General features: G+C 33.3%; 1 protein-coding gene and 1 non-coding gene across 8 annotated transcripts in view; one reads left to right on the top strand and one right to left on the bottom strand.

The window, feature by feature from the left end:
- The window catches only part of LOC143195398 (uncharacterized), an 87025-nt gene that overhangs the window by 35107 nt on the left and 26538 nt on the right, over positions 1 to 25380 (top strand). For 5 of the 7 annotated variants that reach the window (XR_013005526.1, XM_076402475.1, XM_076402473.1 and 2 more), the window contains exons 2-4: positions 20030 to 20200; positions 20262 to 20474; positions 20535 to 20709. Coding sequence is in view for 4 of the 7 variants with exons in the window: in XM_076402475.1 (XP_076258590.1) it covers positions 20090 to 20200; positions 20262 to 20474; positions 20535 to 20709 (499 nt within the window). In the remaining 3 variants the exon portion in view is untranslated. Of the gene's footprint in view, positions 1 to 20029; positions 20201 to 20261; positions 20475 to 20534; positions 20710 to 24110; positions 24312 to 25380 lie in introns of those variants that run through there. The other 2 variants (XR_013005527.1, XM_076402476.1) reach the window with 1 other exon arrangement.
- TRNAT-CGU (transfer RNA threonine (anticodon CGU)) lies at positions 5399 to 5470 on the bottom strand. The gene has a single exon. It is a non-coding gene; the product is annotated as a tRNA-Thr (tRNA).

Raw genomic sequence — 25380 nt, 5'->3', positions numbered from 1 at the left:
CAAGCCAAGTTTTTGCTTCAACTGTATTTTTTCCTTTCAAAAAGCAATATGTTATCAACACGCGAAATTCCTTTTTATCAATTTTTTTTCACATTAACAAAAATTGCTTCACTTAAAATGCTATAATTCACAAACTAATGATCCGATAGCTGTCAAATTTATACACTCATCTTTTGATAGTAGCGACATCTATGTGCCAGGTCGGGGACTTTTCAATTCACCTGTTATAATAATAAGAAATGTTTATACCACTGGGCAGATTGCTGAACCAATAAGAGTAATAATTTTACAAAAAATATATGTTGATGTTAGAAATTATTTTTGGGCTTCATAATGTCTCTCCATGCTCAGTATTTCGAAAGGCACTAGCTATATTTCTTGTCAACTATGTTATATATAGCACATCTTTAGCATAATAGCATTTTTTTATTATGTATATAACAGCAGTATTCCTTGATTATTTGATCTGACAAACTTCTAACATGAATTTAGCTGCATCATCTATTATAAATCCTTCAAAATTAATTAACTTTAATTAGTTATTTATTATACATATAATTATTAACTATAATTATGATTAATTATTATTATTAGTTTTTAAAAACAGTATATAAAGAGACTCAAACATCTAACAGGTAATAAGTACATTTCAATACTTTTTATTACTAATTAATTTAAAGCATTATTATTACTTAATACCACCAATCGTAGTAAAAGCAGAAAAGTAATTTTCTCCAGTTTAATCAATTTCCAAGATTTCAATTTACTAAAATTCGGTCCTACGACGGAAATGAACAAATCAACTGGCAATAATTGGAAAGTCATTTGATTAGATTAAAAGGGGGCGGAAAGTGGAAGCGACTGATGAAACTGCCAGATGTACTGAGTCGGAATGGAAAAGATGGGATGGCGCGGAGTTATTCGACATGAAAGATGCGAAATAGAGAACTAAAATATTATAGAATCATTATTTTTAAGTGACATTATGGTTGGTGTCTATCGTACTTCTTATACTCTTCAGTTTTAAGTTAACAGAAATAGATTAAATTCATAAAAGAAGTAGATTTAAATCAATATTAGACAAATTAACGACAACTGAACAATTAAATCTTAATACTTATCCAAGAGAAGTGAACGAAATGGTAGTTGAAAAACGTAAATTACGAAAAAATGACAACAAAACAGAACACCTGAAAATAAAAATAGTTTATACAATATAACCCAAAGATTGAAAAGAGAAATAAAGAAAATTAAAGACAAAACCACTCTGTAAAGCCACAAAATAACTAAAGCGCTCATGTCTGCACCTACCAGTCCACCTACAAGAGACCTATGTGGGAATTGGGCAGAAAGCAGAAGCGTTTGCTGAATATCTAGAAAAAACTTTCAAACCAAACGAAACTAATATTGAACATAATTTGCCGGACATAGAAGCTGAAAAGTCGATGATTGAATTAGTCACGCCGAAAGAGTTAACCAAAGTTATTAAAACTGACATTAACCCCAGGAAATCACCAGGCTACGATTTAATAACAGGAGAATTACTGTAAAAATTACGAAGAAAGGGAATTGTAAAACTCACCAACTTGATCAATACAGCATTTAGATTAAAACATGTGCCAGACATTTCGAAGATGGCGGAAATTATAATGATCCCAAAACCTGGGAAGTCACCAAACGAAATAAAATCCTATATCACTGCTGCCAGTAATATCTAAGGTTTTTGAAAAACTCCTGCTGAAAAGAATAAAACCGATCATAGAGAGAAAAAACCTAATACCAACACACCAGTTTGGGTTTATTAACAAACACTCAACAATTGACCAGGTCCACAGAATAACAGATATTATTGAAAAAGCCTACGAAAGTCAAAAAGTATGCTCAGCTATATTCTTAGATGTAGCACAAGCCTTCGATAAGGTTTGGCATGATGACCTTATTCATAAACTACAGAAATTGCTACCAAAACAACACACCGAGCTATTAAAATCATACATTACAACCGGAATGTTTAGAGTCAAGCAAGAAGAAGCTTACTCTATAATAAAAGAAGCTAAAACAGGTGTACCACAAGAAAGTGTACTGGGACCAATGCTTTATCTACTTTATACTTGTGATATACCACAAATGGAAAATATTATATATAGTGAAGAAACCTCACGAAAATTACAACAGGCAAGTGACAATATAAATAATTGGACACAAGCTTGGAAAATAAGAATTATTGAAAGTAACTCTGTATATGTGCATCATTCCATATAGCAACAACGCTAAATATCTCGGAACGAATCTCGATGCAAAACTTCGCTGGAAGGAACATATTAAGAAGAAAAGAAAAGAACTGGAATTGAAATATAGGAAAATGTACTGGCTAACTGGAAGAAAATCACAATTATCAGTACATAATAAATAGCTATTATATAAGCAAATACTGAAACCTATATGGACATACGGAGTTCAATTATGGGGATGTTCTGCAAAGAGTAACATAAATAAAATACAAATGTTTCAGAACAAAGTCCTCCAAGAACCAAAGAGGTATTGTGGGTGCACCCAAATACTATAGGACTGATTACCTATATCTAGACCTTCAAATACCCACAGTCAGTCAAGAAATCAAAAGAATTGCAAGGGGGCATAAGGAAAGACTCCATTCTCATACGAATATTGAAATATTGCAACTTTTGGGTACCACCAGAACAGGATACAGAGTCAAAAGAATCAAACCATCTGATCTTGTGTAGTATGGTGTAGTGAGGTGCATATATTAAAAAATTCAGCAGTGACATGTATAAACATTATTTCACCAGAGACTAAGTTAGGGCCGATGGGTCCTCCTAGTGATATACCTAGATTTAAGTTATCGTAAAGACAAATTGTAGGTTAGACGAAAACGATCAGTAACAATGTATTAATTAAATAATAGAAAAACAAATTAACCATGATTGGTTTATACTTACTTGAATACAATCAGAAACAGCAGTTGTCTCGCATTAATATGGCAACAAGCATGTATGTGGTTTCTATTAAACTCTTAAAACTTCTATACAATATAACTATATTGAACAAGCAGAAGATCGCTTCAGTAAGTAATCGGCTGTACAAACGTATAATCTAAATGTTATTCTAGATACTATTCTAATTTATTCTAGAAATTATTAAATTTCACTCTATGTGTCTATTAATCAGCTCTTATGGTAATTTGCGGTTGAACCTACGCACTTCACTGTCATCGCGTACATTCAACGGTTTCGTGAGTCCATTGGAATACACTAACAGTCTTTCAGGGTACTTTGCAGTGACACTTTGAATCACACTCGTTATGGATTCTAAGGGGGATATCGCTGGATTTATTGGAGACGAAATATAAGGCATCGACGATGACTCACAACACTTTATTTTGGATCCTCTGAAGGATAACTGTGTTTGATTTGCTAGTAGTACCCCATAGTTCAATACCATAGGTCCAAATGGCCTAAGTATTGACTTATACAGCAAGACCTTGTTATCTAAGGATAATTTAGTTTTATACCCTATCAGCCAATACATTTGGTTTAGTTTAAACCCAAGCTGTCTGTTTTGTTCCATGTTAAACGTCGATCCATATATCCAACGTGGTCTGCTTGCGGGAGTTCATAATTATTCATTTGACTGAGGAACATGTTCTTCTACAAAAGATGTATGTTAGATGGGTAGATTTCTTTGATACGCCTTGTTTTCGACCACAATTCGACTTTGTTAAGATGAAGATGAAGGTTTCTTGTGGCTGATATTCGATCCTTGTGTGATGATAAGTTTGTTTGTTGATTGAAGTTTGAAGCTTGAAGATTATCTTTGCACAGAAGTGATAGTAACGTCTTTAGACCGTATAACAGGTGCATTATCATGTGAAAATATTAACAGAGAGTTTTCCAATTTATTGGAAGTCAAATTAATGCTAGTTACTTCATCATTCAGATATCCACCGAACCTGCAAAATCTCTAGCAGCATGAGCTATTCTTAATGAACTGTTCGATTGTATAGTATAATTCAATTATCAATGGCTTGTATCTATCTTAATTCTTATACTCTTGTAGGTTTAAGTCAATATTAAATGTCCCATTCTTCACCGCGTTAAAATATTTTTTATATTTATATAATAATTAGTGTTTTAATACTTTTTAATTTATATTAAGTCAGTTTAACAAGTTATTTTTTAATCAAATTTATTCATTTAAATTTCAAACACTAATCAATGATATATATGCCGATTTAGTTAATGAACTTTTGCCGCATTGTGGACAAGAAATTGAACCAAACGATTTTCCATTTTGATTCATTAAGAAATCAAACATCTCAATTTTTTCGTACAATAACTACCACACCCTTTTTAAATAAAAGTTTTATTTACTTTTGAACGGAAATATTTTTAAATTACTGTGTATTATCATGTTCAACTTTTCTCCTGTGAGGCGATTTCTTCGATCTTTAATTATTTGCCCAGATTTTGAAAAAAACTCGTTCCCAGGGGACAGATGTTGCGGGTATAGAGGAATATTTTACGTGTAACTGATATAATTCAGGTAGTTTCATTTTATGGTTTGCCAAAAATCCAATGTGTTTTCTAAACGCCTAATAAATGGAATATCCAAATACTGTTAAATCTGTAAAGTTGCTGCAGTACTTGGAGTAATTACTTCTTTCATTCTAACCATTTTTTTTCAAAATATCTCCAGATGTCAATACATTCTTGGTCAGTAGTTTTGTCTTGAATTTCGAGTTGTGGAACTATATTTGTATTTTTTGAAGTTAGAATGGAAGATACCCCTTTTGTGATAACTTTTTGTATCGCCTAAGCATTATTTGCAATACCAAATCCTGCTTTTTTAAATCTAGGATCTAAAAATGTGAATTTCCCGCATATCGTATTCATTTCGAAAATTGCCAGTCGTTTATTGATGACATCTAATAGACAATTTTGTCATTTTTTCTCCATCCACTTGTTAATTGGATTTGATGGAATGTTGCGGTCCTCTTATTAACCATGTAATTAAAGACATCGTTGGGACATCTTTCTCCAGATAACTCGGTGGTCATTATTTCAATGGGCTTTAAAAGTTGAAAACATTCTGTTAAGATAGTCCATTCGTCAACAAATAAAAACTGTCGTGCTCTTCTTAATAGCCAACAAAATAAGTTGTTGAATATTAAAGTAGAATTTTCCTATCAGAAAATCTATTTATTTTTATTCACCTCTTTACGGTTAATTTTTAAAAGAAATATATAACATAATTAACAAAATATAATAACAAAATTTAACTATCAATTTTTAATAAAATAATCAATAGTTTTTATTCTTCTACCAGCAGAAAGTGCCATTGTCAAATTTATAAAAAAATAAAATTAAAAAAGTAATTATGCCTCCTGTGAGGATTGAACTCACGACCCCTGGTTTACGAGACCAGTGCTCTACCACTGAGCTAAAGAGGCTGATGGCTATTGCTGACGACTAGGTGCAGACTTACGGCGACCATCTAAGGCGACGAAATACTACTTGAAATTTTTCTCATTCATCCAAAATTCCCACTTCTAATTTGCTGGTCGAATTTAAATAGCGTTATCAACACATTTTACGACATAGATAATTAGCTTTTTTTTAAAATGTTTATTTAAAAATATATTTCAATTATAGTATTCATTATTAATTAATTTAGTTTCTATTTATGCCAGTAAACTTCTATCATACACATATTTTAATATTTGTTTTCATAAAACAGCTGAAACTCATGGGTGCACATGATTAGTCCAAACAAATGATAATCAAGAGCCGTGTCTGGGGAATATGGCGGATGTACGTATCAATAAATCTTTAACCGATTTTGCAACATGTGACTGAGCATTAACGATAAAAATACGTTGGCGTGTCATTTGAGATATTCAGTCCATTCTTGTTTCGATGCCTTCATTTTGTATATCTTATAAGTAGTGTTGGGAACTATCGACTGAAATCGACTATCGACTGTTCAGTAATTGACTACTTTTAGCTATCGACTATTTCAGTCGCTATTTTTGGTTCGACTGTTTTTATTACTATTTACTATCGACTGTTTCAGTCCTTTACTTTTAGTTACTATTTTCGGTTTTACTAGTTCATTCGACTAATTTTTAACGTTCTGGCCTTTCGTCCTAGCCGCGACCTTGAAAGTAATGCGCCGCATTTATGCTTATATAGATTTATATGTAATATATGTGGTTTTATGTTTTTTTTTTGTAGTTTGCTTGTGAATAACTATATATTGTAAATTAATATAGCAGCATTTTGGAACGCTAGTCTTCGAGGGCAAAAAAAATAAATTGTAAATGAATAATAGTAAGATACTTTTGACTGGCATAATAGGTAATACTTTGGACTGGTATAATAGGTAATACTTTTTTGATAAACTTTCACGATTTTTGTCCAAGCATCTTGTTTGTCGAAACTTTTTGCCTAAAATCCTGAAAACTAAAATTAGGTTCCAAGGGTTTCAGAAATTGTATAGATCCAAAAGATTTGAAGAGTTTTTTACAGTAGCAGTTGTTAAATTTCTTTTAAAAATATTAACGATAAAGAGGTGAACAAAGTATTTTAAATATTTGTAATAAATACATTTTCTGATAGGAAAACTCTACTTTCATATTTTGTTGGCTATTAAGAAGAGCACCACAGTGTTTATTTGTTAACGAATAGACTATCTTAACAGAATATGTTCAACTTTTAAAGCCCATTGAAATAACGACCACCGAGTTATCTGGTGAAAGATATCCCAACATGTCTTAGTTATATGGTTAATAAGAGCACTGCAACATTCCATCAAATTCAGGATTTTAACAAGTGAATGGGGAAAAAATTACAAAATTGTCTATTAGATTGTCCTCAATAAAAAACTGGAATTTTAGATATGCGGGAAATCCACATTTTTAGATCCTAGATTTAAAAAAGCAGGATTTGGTATTGAAAATAATGCTGAGGCGATACAAAAAGTTATCAGAAAAGAGGTATTTTCCATTCTAACTTCAAAAAATACAAATATAGTTCCACAATTCGAAATTCAAGACAACTACTGACCAAGGATGTATTGACATTTGGAGATATTTTGATAAAAAAAATGGCTAGAATGAAAGAAGTAATTACTCCAAGTACTGCAGCAACTTTACAGATTTAGCAGTATTTGGAAATTCCATTTATTGGACATTTAGAAAACCCATTGGATTTTTAGCAAACCCATAAAATGAAACTACCTGAATTATATCAGTTACACCTCAAATATTCCTCTATACCAGCAACATCTGTCCCCTGGGAACGAGTTTTTTCAAAATCTGGGCGAATAATTAACGATTGAAGAAACATGATCACATTCACAGTAATTTAAAAATATTTCTGTTCAAAAATAAATAAAACTTTTATTTAAAAAGGGTCTGGTACTTATTGTACGATCATTTTTAGGTTCACCATGGATTAGATTTTTCAATGATTAGATATATGTTTACATTTTATTTAGTAGTTATGGTTATTGAAAATCATTACTTCTTAGGTTTTATTTAAATTATATTGTACTATTTTTATTTATTATGCTATGTTATTTAAAAATATCAATTAATATATTAAAACACCTACCACCACCTTTCTATCTCACATTTTATACAGACAAGAATTCGTACATCTTCGTCCGACATCACGAATGGAAAAAACAGTCGAACCATGCATTTGACTGAAAATAGTAATTACTATTTTCAGTCGCTATTTTTTTGGCTATCGACTGTTTCGACTGTTTTCAGTCGATAGTTCCCAACGTTACTTATAAGTAAGATATTATATATCACTACGCATTTCTGAAAACCTTTTTTGTAAATCTCTAATTTCTTTATTACCATATTTCATAGCGTGGCAAAATTCCTTTGTTTTTGACAAGGTTCTAAAAGAACTAATTCCAGAACTAATTGAACTCGATGTCTTCATTTTCGATCCTAAATGTACAAATAACTAAATAAAATCATATAAATTATTGTATAGTAAAAGTAAACATGTATAGGTTTGATATCAACGTACAATAACGTCATCTAAATGAATTGTATTGAACAAAATATTACAAAATTATTTTATGTATGCTTATTCATCAATAAGCTAGATAGGACAGCTGTAAAACCTCCCATCTAATATACTTAGATACAGTTTTTCTTTAGTTATTATTCCAGCAAGTTTATTACAATTTGTCCATTATCAGGCTTTCCGAATAAAATCATAATAAATCAGTTTTCGATCACATTTTATCAATAAATTGGTCGAAAACTGACATTCAGACGTTTCCAAACTCTAATTGTTCAAAACAGAACAATTATCATCCAGGAGATGTCAATGATGGATTCTAGTTTTAAACCCAATACCATCAGTGCATCTTAGGTTCCTCATGGACTTCAATCATATATAAAACAATGAACTAATGTTTGATAAATTCTGTTACTTCATCAAAATGTAATTATACAAATTGTATAAAATCTGATTATTATATAAAACCTGAATTTGTCTTTTGATGTCTAATATAATTAGATATTAACAGAAATCTAAAATAGAAACATATAAAATCAAACAGTAATACCATTAATACTATTTTTAATGCTGTATAATGAAGAATAACAACTTATGATTTGTTTTCAGGTAAAACCAATATAAAAAAACCTTAGAAAATAATTGTCAACTCCCAATAGCATGCACTATTATTGCCTCAAAAGAAAACATTAAAATATAGGATAACAAAAGCCTAAAATTTCAAGAAAAACATAAGAGGGTATACCAAGGTACCCGACAAGTCAGGTATATTTCAAGAAAAACGACAGTCCATAGAAAAAGAATGGGGGAAAATTAAGCTTGTCAAGGAGACCAAAGACTTTACCTGTTAAGAAAAAAACACCTGGTACAAGAAATTGTAAACAGTTAATAAAATAAATATCATTAATATACTTAATTAACTATCCCCTTTTTTTTTAATATTGTTGTTTATGTAATGTGTATTTATAGTGCAAATGGTGAAATGTGCGTAATAGTAAGAGAATAAAATACAATATGAACCACATAGTATTATGTGTAAAGGTCAAATCTAAAGTATATTGAAAGGTTTATAATTTCTCAGAATAATATGTTATTGTATACGGTTCAATGGTGTTAAATTTCCAAGTATAATATAGTTCAAGCATATGTGTTAACAATGATTATTTAACAACAGTAACAGTAGAAATTATCAAACGATTTATTCGTTATAGGTTTCCTATTTATTATTTATTTCATAGTTCTTGAAACAATATAGTATCAGTGCAAACCATACAGTTAAAGTTATATTCTTCGAAAAAGAAGGAGGTTCTATGTTCGACTGCTTATATATATTTTTAATGTATGTTCGCCGATATCTCCGTTCGCCGTTCATTGTGGGCCGATTTTCAAAATTCTTTTTTCATTTGATAGAGTACACTTCCAAGGTGGTCTCATTGGAACTAAATCAGGATTTTTTGGAAAAAGGTCACGGGAGTGGGACTTGGAACGAGGGAAACGCTCAAATTTCAAAGGCGTGTATAAAGTTTTCACATATTTTTTATCTAAAATAGTCAGATATTAGTTTATAATGTTATTGCTGAGCTGATGTGATGAGTGTAAAAACCACTCAATTTGCTTTTTAAGCATATTTTGTAGCAAATAAGTTCTCGTAGAAATATTGTAGACAAATGGTTCTCTGGTGTAATGGTTAAAGCGTTTCGCTCCCAAAAGGAGATTGCGGGTTCGATTCCCGGCGGGGATAGACTTTTTGTTGTTGTTTAGTTAAAACATTTTTAAATCACCTAGGCTAGGTACCAAACCACGGGGCCTGAAACGCTCCTTATTTTCAATCATTGTTTCTTTATTCCTATTTTTCCTCGCTCGTACCTTTGCTTGACCTACCCATTGTAATATTAAATAATTTAACTGCGTAATTTATTGAATAAATATCTAACACTAAAAAGAGAAAAATAAAATATTTTTAACAATTGAACCGAAATAAATAGTATTGTAAATAGAGAAATAGTTGGGTATTAAGCCACATTGTGTGTATATAGTAGAATATAAAATACGTTTAATAGATAGGTTAAATAAGGTTTTTGTTTATTTTGATAGAGTTATTAGAGCGATTATTATGTACATATTTTATATTAAAATGTTTTTTTGTGTTAAATATCTAAGTTAGATTATTTTTTAATTTTTAGTGAACTCCTTTTTTATTTTTGGAAGTCGATTAAATTTTTTTGTTAAAAATATTTTTTATTAATTCATATTATAAGAGACATTGGCTATTATGACAATACGACTTATATGCAATTTTTATTTTATAACCCGTACTTATTTATTCTTATTTATTGTATTGATAGAATAGAATATTGCGAATGGTTTGAAAACTTGAAGAAAAACTTGAAAAAAAGATATTTATCATGTGTTTTATCAAATATAATAAAAAAATGTAGGTAATATATTGTTTGTTAAGTTATGTGCTCATTAAGAGTTGATATTACTAGATCCATCATTTTGTTTCGAGTCCCAAAAGTCCCTCCATCTTCAGTTAACAATAAATCGATCAACAGATAAATGTAAATGTGCTCAGAATATTTGCTCAGAAATATTTTGATTAGCGCTAGTTTCTGCGATTTGCTAACAACAAAAAAACACTTACAAAGTCGTGGGACCTGGATGAGTGCAATGGATTTTTCCAACTCATAAGAATAGGTCGAATAGCATCTATCGATAGAAGACAGTAGTAAAATATTTCATTATTGTTTTTTATTGGCAATTCTAACTGTAGGCTCTTAAACTATTTTACAATCAGTAATTACAATAGAAATGCATAAGCACATTTAATCTAGATACCTATATCATTTTATCAACTATAGTATTTTGACAGTGTGCTAAATCAAAAACGCTTATTATAAATAAATAAAACAATAGATCTAGAGATAGATATAGAGATAATACATGAGGATAGGTTCTTTTTTAATAGGAAACAATTTCGTTGCAGCTTGTCGAAAGAAAACAGCACCATTTTCATCAATAAAGCGTATTATGTCGCAGAATTCTGATAACTATCGCATCGACTAACTAAGGAGGTATTCTAGTCTAGAGATTTATAGTATCCGAGTTAGTCAAACAAAAATGTTTTATCCAAATTATTAAGTATGTTTAGTAAAATCTTGATTTATAAATTGGTTTATTACTACTATTTTGATATGATCGATACATTTTTGCATACGCGTAAAAAGAGTCCGAAGAATCCTCAAAACATGATTTTTGAACGCTTCAATAGCTTCTTCGGGCGATCAAAATCGTTGACCACGCAGTTTATTCTTCGCGGATTGGAACAAAAAGAAGTCATTGGGTACCCAATCAGGGCTGTACGGAGGATGACCCATCAATTCAATGTTTTGAGTCCTCAAATAGTCTCTTGTTTGAGCCGATGTATTAGAGCTCGCATTGTCATGATGAAGAACAATCCGGCGTCTCTTGTTGGTTTTCCTTATCTTACCGAAGACTAGAGGCACTGTTGCAGTATGACCAGTTTTCCCGAAGAATCAGGTCACCATTTTCTTTGAAATGCTTCGTGCGCGAACAACTTTTGTTGGATTTGGTTCATCTTGGCACACCCATACAGTTGACTGCTGCTTATCGTCAAAAATGTCAAACTTTACGATGAAACCGTCAGATGGACTCACATGACAACAGTGTTGCCTATTCCCGAAATATGAATAGCGACCCTCGTAATAAGTTCGTGTGGATTGGTTCGCTTCAATCTTCTGATATTCCTGCGTGTTCTCCAATAACTGTATAGCTTTCATATTGTGGTGATTTAGTAACCTTATTTCATGCTTTTCATCGAAATCTTAGGTATCGTCATAAATTTATTTGATCGCAAGCTCACCGTGGAGATCTTCATTTTGTTTTAGCGGCGTTGAATTACAAGTTGGTTTTAGTGCAATTCCATAGATCCATATTAGTTTTATGATTAACTAATAAACCAATCTCTTTGATTTTAGGTAAAATTAAGAGTATCTTCCGGCTAACCAGTACAGTTGCTTGATTTTGTGTTGGAACTTCTCTGCTTTTGGCCTAACATGATGCTTTTTTTTTATATTTTTGAATTTTTTAAAGAGTAAAAATATAAAATTTAATCCAAGCAAAGTGATTAAATAAAACTTGAGATATCTTATGTAGTTTTGAGAAAAAAGCGTGTAAAATTTTGGTATTAAATGCCGTATCACTGAAACAGCTATATCTCAGAATATAATTCAAATTTTGAAGAACCCTCTTTGGGGCATATTCTTAAAGGGTTAAGCCTTAAGAATGCGAAAGAAAATCGATTTTTTTTTTTGAAATTTGTAGACTAAAACCACATTTCTAGACCCTTATAGTACGAATTATTTCAATATCAAATCTATTCGCCAGATTTAGATCCCTGTGACTTCTGCCTCATATCTGAAAATGTCCATGCCTTGTACTACTCACTCTATTCACCATATTCATTATCAGCAATAACAAATGGTTCCCATGTTCGTGATATTGTGGTATACGACTTACGGATTATCGTAATACAGGCTAACCTGGGTTGAAAATTTCGAGAAAAACCACCGCAAAATAACAACCATAAGTACATCGAACCCTAAACCCGAAACCCACGTGCGTCCCGAGGCACCACAACAAAAGAGTCAATCGCGATCTCGACCTGTCAAACAGAGACCACGCCAATTATTTTTCGGTTTTTACCGAGGGCCTCGGAGATGCCTTTCTCGTCCGGCCGACCGGGCCCACCGACCCGCTCACAAAAGATCGCCCGTAACCAGGTAGTTCCTACGGAGGGTAAGAAGAGGTAACCGTCGAGAAAGGCGTCCAGCATTCTTTAATTTACTGTTTATTTCTGCGCGTATCTTTTCCGAAACGGTCTGGTACGAAGTCGAAGTTTTTGTCCCGGGATAAACTAGACGTTAAGACCGGTGATTCGGAGGGAACTGCACTTGGTTCTCACGATTAAATGCACAACGGTCGACCTGTTGAAACCTGGGTTGCTACGTTTTTAAGGCTTAATTAATTTTATCTCGTTGTGGTAGAGTTTGTTAGCTACTGCATTTTATGGTAAGAAAAATATTTCAACACATTTTTTAATTATCATTAACGCTTTTTTATTAGTCGTCAACTAACTTACAACTTGTCTTTACAATTAGACAAGTACACAGCTGGTCCTGTAACTGTTATAATTCAAATATCATTAGACTTTTATACGACTTTATACTGAAATTCTTATTTATATTCATGTTATCTCTTGCAGGATAGGATAGATATTAATATTAGGACCTTGCATGTATCTTTTTTATATATTTTAAATTCTCCTTTTTACCAACAAGGGTTTATCTGGACTGGTGCTACAGTTTAACGTGGGCTCCGAGCCACGAGTGAAGAACTTAGAAATCATCCCAAAAAACATCCGATCTTAGCCAGCCTGGTTACTGGCGTGACTGGGATCATTTTCCTTGTCGAATTTTACACTCTTGCCTAGGAAAATCACAAATATTAAACAATCACAAACATAAATGTACGACCATGCCCCACCAGGATTCGAAACCTGCGACTATCGCAACAGTAGGTGGATCGACCTGTTCCCTTTACCACTGCACCAACCAAGCCGGCTTTATATGTATCTTGATTAGCGATATATGTTGATGAAATTACGTAGTATCAATAACTGTTAGTAAACCTAACGTAACTGTTAAATCCGATGATTTTTTACACTTCTCAACATAAAATAACGGTTTTTAATTTAGTATTATAGAGTTATTTAATGTAACAGACGCTAATAATGGAGCGCTCAAAATTGCATTGTCAACATGCATTACTTTTATTATTTATTTTGAAGAAATCTGCTCTCGAAGGCTATTGAACGCTTTTAGAAACGTATGATGATGCTACTCCATTCTCCAAGATCTGGAGAACTAAAAAAGTTCGAAGACAATGAAACAAGCTGAAGCTATTGAATGAAATAGCAGACACTCTAAAGATATCAACTGAACGTGTACATCATATCATTCACGAATATTTGGATATGAGAAAGCTCTATACAAAGTGGGTGCCGCGCGAGCTCACTTTTGACCAAAAACAACGACGAGTTGATGATTCGGAGCAGTGTTTGAAGATGATCAAGCATAACAAACCCGAGTTTTGCGCCGATATGTGACAATGAATGAAACATCGCTCCATCATTTCACTCCGAAGTCCAACCAAAGCGTAGGAAAACGCAACAGTCGGCTGGCAAGGTTATGGCGTCTGTATTTTCGGATGTGCATGGAATAATTTTCATTGACTACCTTTAAAAAGGAAGGACCATCAACAGCCACTATTACATAGCGTTATTGGACCGTTTGAAGGACGAAATCGCCGAAAAACGACCGCATTTGAAGAAAAAGAAAGTGCTGCTTCACCAAGAGAATGCACCGTGTCACGGGTCAATGAAAACAATGGAAAAATCCATGAATTGGGCTTCGAATTGCTTCCTCATTCACCGTATTCTCCAGATCTGACTCCCAACGACTATTTCCTGTTCTCAGATCTCAAAAGAATGCTTGCTGGGAAGAGATTTTCTTCGAATAAATAGGTGATCAACGAAACTGAGGCCTATTTTGAAGCAAAGCACAATCGTATCGTACTACAAAAATGGTAGCTATAATCAGTGTCTCACCCTTGAAGGGAATTATGTTGAATAAAAAAATAATTTTGCCAAAAAAATATGTTTTACTATGGTAGGTCGGGGATTTTTCAATTGACCTGTTATGTACATAGAAGGCTGAAAAAAACTGAAAATCCAGCTTAATAACTCCAAATGTGTCCATGTTAATTTTGTGTTGTGGCGAAATGACAAAAACCTAATTATAACACTTAACGGATGCTCGATGACAGGTTAAATTGGTAACATGACGTTAGACCAAAAGCAGACCAAATAAGACTCAAATTAAGAAAATGTACTAATTAGTCTGAAGATACTCCCAACTTAATCTAGAATCAACGATATTAGTTTATAGTTCGATTAAAAACCCTATTTGGACATATGGGATTGCACTAAAACATTAAACCAATTAGTTATTTAATTTCATTTCAACTGATTTAACTACTTTTTACTATCGACTCTGTCATGTCGTCGTATCAGTCGTGTACTTTCAGTTACTATTTTCGGATCTACTGTTTCATTCGACTGACTTTTAACGTTCTGGTCTTGTCGTCCTAGCCGCGACCTTCAAAGTAATTTGCCGAATTTATACTTGCAATAATTTATATGTAATATGTATGTTTATATGTTTTGTTTGTAGTGTGATTGTTAATAATAATATACAGTACATTAATATACCAGCATTTTAAAATTCAATTTTTCAAGATTATTTATTAATGTAACAAGGTAAAAAGAACAACATTTTGATTGATATATAGAAAAATAATTTTAGCAACATTTATATTATCTTGGCAACTACTGGGTCTTTTTTCGATTGACTTTTTAATTTTCTAAGTCTCTCGATGTTTGTCTTCGAATTCCTTTTCAATATTCAAACTTCTTTCGTTCAAGTTTCAGCGAATAATAATATTTCTAATAATAAAACAATGGGAACTGTTATTTTGAAGGTAATAAATTACCCTTTCCTTTTCTTTACCAAGGAAAGTTTGAAAAGGAATATGTACATCATGAGATCTTTAGATATTGGCTCCATTTAATTTTAAAACAGAAAATAATCCGCATTTGACGCATGCGTATATACAGCTTAATTTACTTATTTTTTTATCGCAAACAGGAAAATAGGTTCAGGAAGTAAATACAATTTTGGAAATAACACATTTTAACACGTTAAAAACGTATTGAATAAAACGAAATAATAAAATTATATTTAATATATGTCCAGCTAATCTAATTTTATAAAAACATCATATTACACATCATTATTTTTTATGAATAAATATACACAAATTTGATAAATAATTGATTTAATGTTGAAACTATATACAAGGAGAGAAGTAAACATTGAACATATTTTGAAATAACACATTTTAGCAAAATGCTGTGTAATTTCTTCTCTGATTCTCTGAATTTCACATTCTTCGACTTTTACTCTCGACAAATACTAGTTACATCTTAGCTATAAATTTAAATCATTACTTAACTGTAGTATATTTAAAAAAATATCTAATTATTACCAGTTACTGCAGTTCTTGCTATTATTACTATTCATCAAACCTCATTAATGACTTAACTACTTCCAACACAACAAGAATCATTTTCTTCTCTGTTATCTCTTGTTATTATTAAATTTTGGCATATGTTGATACCGATTCGATGTCGTTGAACATGATGTGTTATAAATTTGGCAGCTAAACCTCCCACTATAAATAAAATTGATGCTTATTGGATTTTATAACTTTTAAAAATTTAACCTTACATTCTGCACTTACCCTTGTTCTTCGATATTTTAAAACCAATGTATGTTAGACCACCGAGAATAACAGAACAATTTAATTATTATTACTGCAGAATTATGTAACGCAAAATCTAAATATTCTATATTTTGAACCGATCGACCGTACCAATCTACTCGAAAAGAATGGACCGTCGTTAGAAAATGAAGACAATATAGTTTCATATAGTTTATTCCTTTCTATGGTTTTCTATGGGAACGAAATAGAAATAAACCAATTACTTATAATATATAATTATGTTATGTTATTGTCACTTATCCCTCCGAATATTAAAATAGGATTAAATATATTTGGGATGATTATTCTAATTCTTTTTCACACTTCCACTTGTCAATTTAAAATTAACTGATCTGTACAGTACACAGAATCAAACAATTACCTCCGTTCTTTTCTCTCTCGTTTTCTCGAAATTACTACAGGAAGAAATTCGTACATCTCATACAGTTGAAATATGCATTTGACTGTATTAGTAATTACTAGTTTCAGTCGCTGGTTTTTTTACTATCGACTGTTTTTCGACTATCAATTATTTCTACTATTTTCAGTTGATAGTTCCCAACGTTAGTAATTAATTAATGTTATAAATTGAGATTGTATAAGCATACCTAATATAATATTATACTTTATCGAGAGAAATAGAGGTCGAACTAGTTAACCGAAGCTTTCTGTACTCCAATTACTTTTAAATTCAACATTAACACAGAAAACAATTAGCGTCAGAATGGTATAATCAACAAAACTGATATCGCCAGAAGACAACGACCTAGACATGACCACAAGCAACTTACATAACAGATTAGTAATACCAAATAACAAAACCAGAATTACCAGGCCGTCTGTTAAGACGCATTCGTATTCCTTTAATAGGATAAATTCAGCAGGTCTCGCTTAATACGGATTAAGCGAAACAACCTGGAGGCCGCATGAATAGATATAATTATCGGAAAGGTCCTTTCCAATTAACAACAAACGTCTGTAGACAATCGGGTTGCGTTTTTATTGGGTTCGGTCACTTATAATTTATAAATATATGGTTTCTGAACGGTGGAAGGTCAAAATTTGATAGATTGCGTCACTTGCCGTTGATTTTATATCGATAGGTTGAAGCGGTTCAATGAACTTTAACATTTGAAGTAAATACCGCGGTAGTTTTTCAGTTACATTTTTTGAGAGTTCATATAAATCGTATTCGAATCATATTGAGTAAGATACTTCTTCAGTTTTAGCTTAAACCTTCGAACTTAGTGATAACACTCAGTGATATATAACCGACTTCACAGTGATCATTTGGTAGTAGTTAAAATATTATTGCAAATAGATAAATAGGTTTAAGTAGGTATTAAGCTAAATTATGTGTATATAGTAGAATATAAAATACGTGTTGTAGATATGTGAAATAAGGTTTTTGTTTATTTTTATATACAACGACCACTATATTTTATTTTAAAAATGTTTTTTTTTTTGTGTTAAAAATCTAAGTTTGACTATTTTTTAATTTTTAGTGAGTTCCTTATTTAGTTTTTGAAGTCGGTTAAATTTTTTTGTTTTTGAAAACTGAAATCATCATCCTCTAACGTATAACAAAATCGCAAATTTAATAATAATAAATAATATCACTTTTGAGGCTTTAAATACACCTTTAGCTTGTTATTTGAAGATTTGATATTATAAACATTGCTACACAGGTCAATTGAAAAGTTTCCCGGCCTGACACATAGATGGCGCTACTAATTCTAGTAATTCTAAATTCTCGTATTCTAGTATTCTAAATCCATATGTTTTTCAGTTATCCCTAACCCTCAAACGACGCGTGTATAAATTTGACAGCTGCAGGATAATTAGATTGTGAATTATAGCATTTTGAGTGAAGCAACTTTTGTTACTGTGAAAAAAGTGGAAAAAAAGTAATTTCGCATGTAAATAAAATATTGCTTTTTGAAGGAAAAATACAGTTGAAGCAAAAACCAAACCAAAATCAAGCGTTGGTATGCTAAGTTTACACGTAGTGAAATGAGCACCGAAGACGGTGAACGCAGTGGACGCCCAAAAGAGGTTGTTACCAACGAAGTTATTTGAAAAATCCACAAAATGACTTTGAATGACCATAAATTGAAATTGAATGGAATACTAGATACTCTAAAGATATCAACTGATCGTGTACATCATATCATTCACGGATATTTGGGTATGAGAAAGCTCTGTGCAAAGTGGGTGCCGCGCGTCACTCTTACGTCGATATGTGACAATGGATGAAACATGGCTCCATCATTTCACTCCGAAGTCCAATCGACAGTCACCCGAGTGGACTGCAGATGATGAACCGGCTCCAAAGCGTGGGAAAAAGTTATGGCGTCTGTATTTTTGGGTGCGCATGGAATAATTTTCATTGACTACCTTTCACTTACTACTGAAAAAGGAAGGACCATCAATAGCATTAATGGACCAAATCGGCGAAAAACGGCCGCATTTGAAGAAAAAGAAATCCTCATCCACCGTATTATCCAGATCTGGCCTCCAGCGACTATTTCCTGTTCTTAAATCTTAAAAGAACGCTCGCTGGGAAAAAATTTTCGCCGAATGAAGAGGTGTTCAGCGAAATTGAGGCCTATTTTGAAGCAAAGGACAAATCGTACTACAAGAATGGTATCGAAAATTTGGAGGGTCGTTATAATCAGTGTATCACTCTTGAAGGGAATTATGTTGAATAATATAAACTAATTTTGCCAAAAAATGTGTTTTACTATGGTAGGCCGGGGACTATCCAATTATTTTTTACAGAAACTATTAAAATATTTAGTGATATAAAAAATGGAATTTTACAATGAAAATATTTGCTAATTTCTTGAAAGATTTTTTTATTAATTACATCTTACATTAAAGCTTAGCACAATCTTAATTTACATATTAATTTATCACTATTGTTCTGTTGTACTTGCATTAATACACAAGCAAACCGAGTACGTGATTAATACATCAGTATGTATTTCCCAAATTAAAATAAAACTAAACTAGTTCAGTTAAAGCTAAAAATACACTTATACACTAGACAAGTTCATATGGTCTTCTTCTGATTTCCTGGGTGTTGTCCAATAGCTGTATCGTTTCCATGTTGCTGTGCAACCTTATTTCATGTTTTAAGGCGAAATCTTGGATTACTTCGTAAATTCATTTGATTTTGAGGTCATCGAGAACTGCACTACGTATTTTGGCTGGTATTTAGTTGACTCTGCTTGAGGAATTGGACATCCATCAAGTGATATAATTAGCTGTTTCTCATTTCGCAGCAACGCTAAATTAACATGAACAAATTTAGAGCTATTAAGGTGTATTTTCCAGTATGCTTGAAAGATGAACGAATATTGAAACTTCATATAGAACTGTTGATTACCAAAGACGGTATCCTATTTGCATATACAATTATCTTGAGAAAGCTAATAAAATAATTTGATTTTTATTAAGTAACTATTGATACACCTAGTACAATAATGTTATTGTTTCAGATTAACCGCCGTAACTAAGTGCAATGGTGAGACAGCGATTCCCCATCGCGTAGCCACACCATGTCCTCTCCATCGCCCGATCCATCTAAGGTGGATCACCATTATCCCTCTAGTGAGACCAGTGATCATGTGCTATTAAGCCACACGCACACCTGCACCTGCTGCCGCGAGGTAAACCAAGATTCTTTGTAGTGAAGCTTTCGTACATAGTCATGATTGATGACGATTTCAGTGCATCGAGAAAACAGAACCCCCAAAGACTGAACATTTACATAGCCATTGTCACACCAAATCAAACAGTCATCACCAGCACCACCTGATCAACATCAACCATCCGCCAATCCAAACCAGCCACGTTCATCCGAGTCATCGGCATGTACCGTCTTCACCAAAGCCCGAAACGCAAACAACTAAACTGGTAGGGAATTGTACTTGTCACTTGAAGGTGAGTTAATCCGTACTGACCCCGTAAAATACAATTACTTATTGATAAACGTATTGGCAGACTGAAAATGATAGCGAGGATGCCCCAGCTATCGAGCAAAACGCTCAAACCAGAAAGATCGATGAAGACCGGATAGAAGTATCACCGCTGCCTCCTGCTTTACCACCGAGACCGCCCCCCAGGCCCAGATATGATGGAACTAGCAGCTTGAATTCAAGATATAGACCGAGAATATGTACGTTTTTTATTATTTAATTAATGTATTGTTACTAGTCGTTTCCGTCTAACCTACAATTTGTCTTTATGCTAACTTAAATCTAGATATGTAACTAGGAGGACCCATCGGCCCTTACAATATATACACCTCACTACACAACACTATACAAGATCAGATGTTCTGATTCTTTTGAGTCTGTGTCCTGTTCTGGTGGTATCCAAAAGCTGCAATATGTCCATATTAGTATGAGAATGGAGTCTTTCCTCATGCCCCCTTGCAATTCCTTGATTTCTTGACTGACTGTGGGTATCTGAAGGTCTCGATGTATGTAATCAGTCCTATAGTATTTGGGTGCACCCACAATACCTCTCAGGACTTTGTTCTGAAAAATTTGTATTTTATTAATGTTATTCTTTGCAGAACATCCCCATAATTGAACTCCATATGTCCATATAATATATATATATATATATATATATATATATATATATATATATATATATATATATATATATATATATATATATATATATATATATATATATATATATATATATATATATATATACCGTTCTTTGGTGTGTACGTTCATCCAGAGAAACCAACTTTTGAAATATTCCCTGGTATCTGGAGTCTTATGATGTATGGCTTCTTTTATATTCATGTAAAATACTATAGTACTTAATCCTCGGTAAAGTACTTATATCCTCAGCCACTTCACGTACTTTTATCCTCCGATCGCCTAATATCATTCCATAGATTTTACCGACGATTTCTGGTGAACGATCCCTTTTTTTGACGTTCTGAACATTCGACGTCACTTATACTAGTACTACCACAACAGAGCTCAATAAATCATTGAAATTGATAGTGCATATTAATATTTATCAAACCTTCCTTGATTTCGTTGATGTTTTTTTAGACAAAAAATAATGCTTAATCAACACACGAAAATCACTTTTTCAGTTTTTGTTAAAATTCGAAAAGTTAACTGCTGTCAATGGCTATCAAATACAAACCAAATGAGGCAGCTTACTCAAAACTTCACAGAAGTCTATTAATAGATGGCTGTTGAGAGCAGCATTGATGCATTTAAAGTTACTGCGCGGGAAATTCAAAAAATCACTAACATATCAAACTGTCCTCGTAGTATAAGATTCGATCCCTTCAAAACACTACAAAAACTGCTGATACGTCGTCACGTTTTTAATCCCATTAACAACCATCCCCCCAAAACTACCAAGAAATCCCATTAAATTTCAATCGCCGCATCGTCAACGACCATCTTCAACAACCACCCAGATGCCAAGCACCAAGTAAAACCAACTCCCCCTCATCCGACGTACCTGATGACTTCTTTTATATTTATGAGGGACTCTTTGCACCCCATTTTTTCCTGATTACAAGATGGAAATGACAAACATCCCGCGCTCCGCTGGAAATTAACGAACTCACATCGACACGGCCTAAACATCGGAAATCAACAGCCGCGGCTTGGGAGAAGGGCGCGCGGGCGCTCGGAGACGATAAGATCGGGCGACGTTTTCGACCTTTTCCTCGCGTCATAAGAACCGCCCCCGAAAGGGGGAGAAGCGAAAGGGGGGGCGAAAATATTGACTATTAGAGTGAAAAGTTGGCGCGCGTCGCTATAGCGACAGGTTTAAGTCAGGAACGGACTGTTTAAAAGTAGAGTAGGTGTAAAAAAATTCACATTTTTAACATTCAATAACATAAGTGTACAGAGTTTTGGACCTGGGGAACCCAAGGCGGTTTAACAGATCAATTGAAAAGTCCCCGGCTTACCATACTAAAACAATTTTTTGTAGCAAAATTAGTGTTTTTATTGAACATAATTCCCTTCAAGGGTAATACACTGAATATATACTTCAAAATAGGCCTCAGTTTCGTCGATCATCTCTTCATTCGACGAACATTTCATCCCAGCGAGCATTATTTTGAGATCTGAGAACAGGAAATAGTCGCTGGGGGCGAGATTTGGAGAATACGGCGGATAAGGAAGCAATTCGAAGCCCAATTCATGGATTTTTGACATGGTGCATTGTCTTGCTGAAGCAGTACTTTCTTTTTCTTCAAATGCGGCCGTTTTCAGACGATTTCGTCCTTCAAACGTTCCAATAGCGCTATGTAATAGTTGTTGTTGATGGTCCTTCCTTTTTGAAGGTAGTTAATGAAAATTATTCCATGCGCATCCCAAAATACAGATGCTATAACTTTGCCAGCCGACTGTTGCGTTTTCAAACGCTTTGGAGCGGGTTTATCGGGTGCAGTCCACTCGTATGACTGTCGATTGGACTTCGGAATGAAATGATGAAGCCACGTTTCATCCATTGTCACATATCGACGCAAAAACTTTGGTTTATTACGCTTGATCATCTTCAAACACTGCTCATCATCAACTCGTCGTTGGTTTTGGTCAAAAGTGAGCTCGCGCGGCGCCCACTTTGCACAAACCTTCTTATACCCAAATATTCGTGAATGATATGATGTACACGTTCAGTTGATATCTTTAGACTGTCTGCTATTTGTGGCATGCATTTTATGGATTTTTTTAATGTTTTCGTCGGTAACAACCTCTTTTGGGCGTCCACTATGTTCACCGTCTTCGGTGCTTATTTTACCATGTCTAAACTTAGCATACCAATCCTTGATGGTTGATTTTCCTGGGGCAGTTTCCGGAAACTCGGCATCAAGCCAAGTTTTTGCTTCAACTGTATTTTTTCCCTTCAAAAAGCAATATTTTGTCAACACGCGAAACTTTTTATCCATTTTTTTCACAGTAATAAAAGTTGCTTCACTGAAAATGCTATAATTCACAAACTAATGATCCGACAGTTGTCATATTTATGCACCCATCTTTTGAGTGTTAGGGCTAACTAAAAAACATATGGATTTAATTCTAGTAGCGCCATCTATATGTCTAACTATAAAAGACAATAAAGCAAGAGGAGGCATTAAAAACATGCATTCTCCCCGCAATATATAAAATCACCTAATGTTTAAATCTACGTTAAAGTGACTTTTAATTAAATTAGATTTAACGAAAAAACTACACCAAACTGGACCTAATAGAAACTTAGCCAGACTTAGCCAAACTCTATTAATATCGGATGTTAAGTGATAAATAAGACAATGGCTCTCTCGGGAATCAATCCGGAGTCGGACCTGTCGTCGAATCGACTGTCCCCCGAATCCCCACCACTCCTTGCCCCGGCAATCAAAATTCAGACAACATCCCCCAGCATCGGCGGGGTACATTTTCGCGCTGTAATTCCTCTCCCTTCGTCCACTCTCTATGCATTTTCGCGTGTTCCGATCGCCGGTCGTGTCCCTGGTACGTCGTCGACGTGGTGGTTGCCGCTGGTGATAAAAAAATCCATATTTTCGTCGTCGCGGTCGTCATTTCCCCGACGATGGGTAAACGGAAACGCGTCTGGACGTGGTGACAAGCGGGTCGTACAAGCGAGACGTCGCGTTTCGTTTCTTTCCGATCGTTATCACCGGTTATCAGCGGGCGACGAGTGTGTGTGAATAACCCGTTAGTGTCGATTAGTGATTCCCGCGTTCCAATCACGATGTTCGATAGCGATAAGGCCTGTGGAGTGCGTAAAAAATAACCATCGCTTTATTAGAATACGATTTTTGTTCCATAATTATTGAATATACAGCAGCAACAGTCACTTATTATCAATAAACATATTATGTTAATATTTATAATGAGATATATCCATTGTTCTGGATCCTGTTATTTATTTTCCAACAAAATGTTCAATAAGATCACAGAATGAAAACGAAAAAATGCAATTGCTTAAATTCAATACACTTATATGACTAATTTTGGTTTTTTCGAAGACTTGTAAGCTATTACCTCTTCATATGACGGAAATGGTTTTTCACGAACAAGTATTGTAAGGTGTAAAAAGAATCTCCATTCAGTTAATTCAAGATTTTATGACAATAAACTCGATTAATTGTTTTCTAATATGTTTGGAAGCAATTCACTAGCAAAATCATTTTTACTTCACAAAAAAATGATGTGAATATTGTTTTCACTATAAGTCTCATCTATAGTGAGGAATCAACTATATATACACAACTTTTTCAAAACCTCAACCTCATTTAAAACACTGCACCTAGTGGAATTCCTAACTAAGAGTTTCTATTAAAAATCTCTTCAATTTTGAGGTGTAAAAAGAACTAAAGTTAATAAGACTTTCATTCATGCGTTTCAATATCAGATCTTGAACTGTGTGCAGTTACATTATCATATTATGTTTTGTTCTTCAAAACCGAGTATTTTCACCAATTTTTACATCCGGTTAATTGTTTAATCAAGTTGGAGGTAATTCATAACAAAAATTCATTTTACTTCGCAAAATAGGATGATGTGAAGGCACCAAATGCAAGAATGTAAATAAAAGTATATGTAATAATAAATAATAATAATGTATAATACATAAGAATGTAAAATCTATTATGTACATAGCAAAACCTAAACATCACTTAAAATATTGCACATTACACCTAATGGGATACCTAGAGATTCTATAAAAAATATCCTCAAATGACTGAAATTGTTTTCCACGAACAACCATTGTGAGATGTAAAATTAATCAAATTAAAAGACACAAGGAGCTAAATCCTGTAGCTACGCTATACATTGAGGCAATT

The sequence above is a fragment of the Rhynchophorus ferrugineus genome, unplaced genomic scaffold (assembly GCF_030347505.1).
Source record: "Rhynchophorus ferrugineus isolate W39M unplaced genomic scaffold, kcgeb_rfMv2 rfM4, whole genome shotgun sequence".
NCBI classification, from domain to species: domain Eukaryota; kingdom Metazoa; phylum Arthropoda; class Insecta; order Coleoptera; family Curculionidae; genus Rhynchophorus; species Rhynchophorus ferrugineus.
Note: the sequence above shows the minus strand (reverse complement) of the source record. Positions and strands in the feature narration are given on the sequence as shown.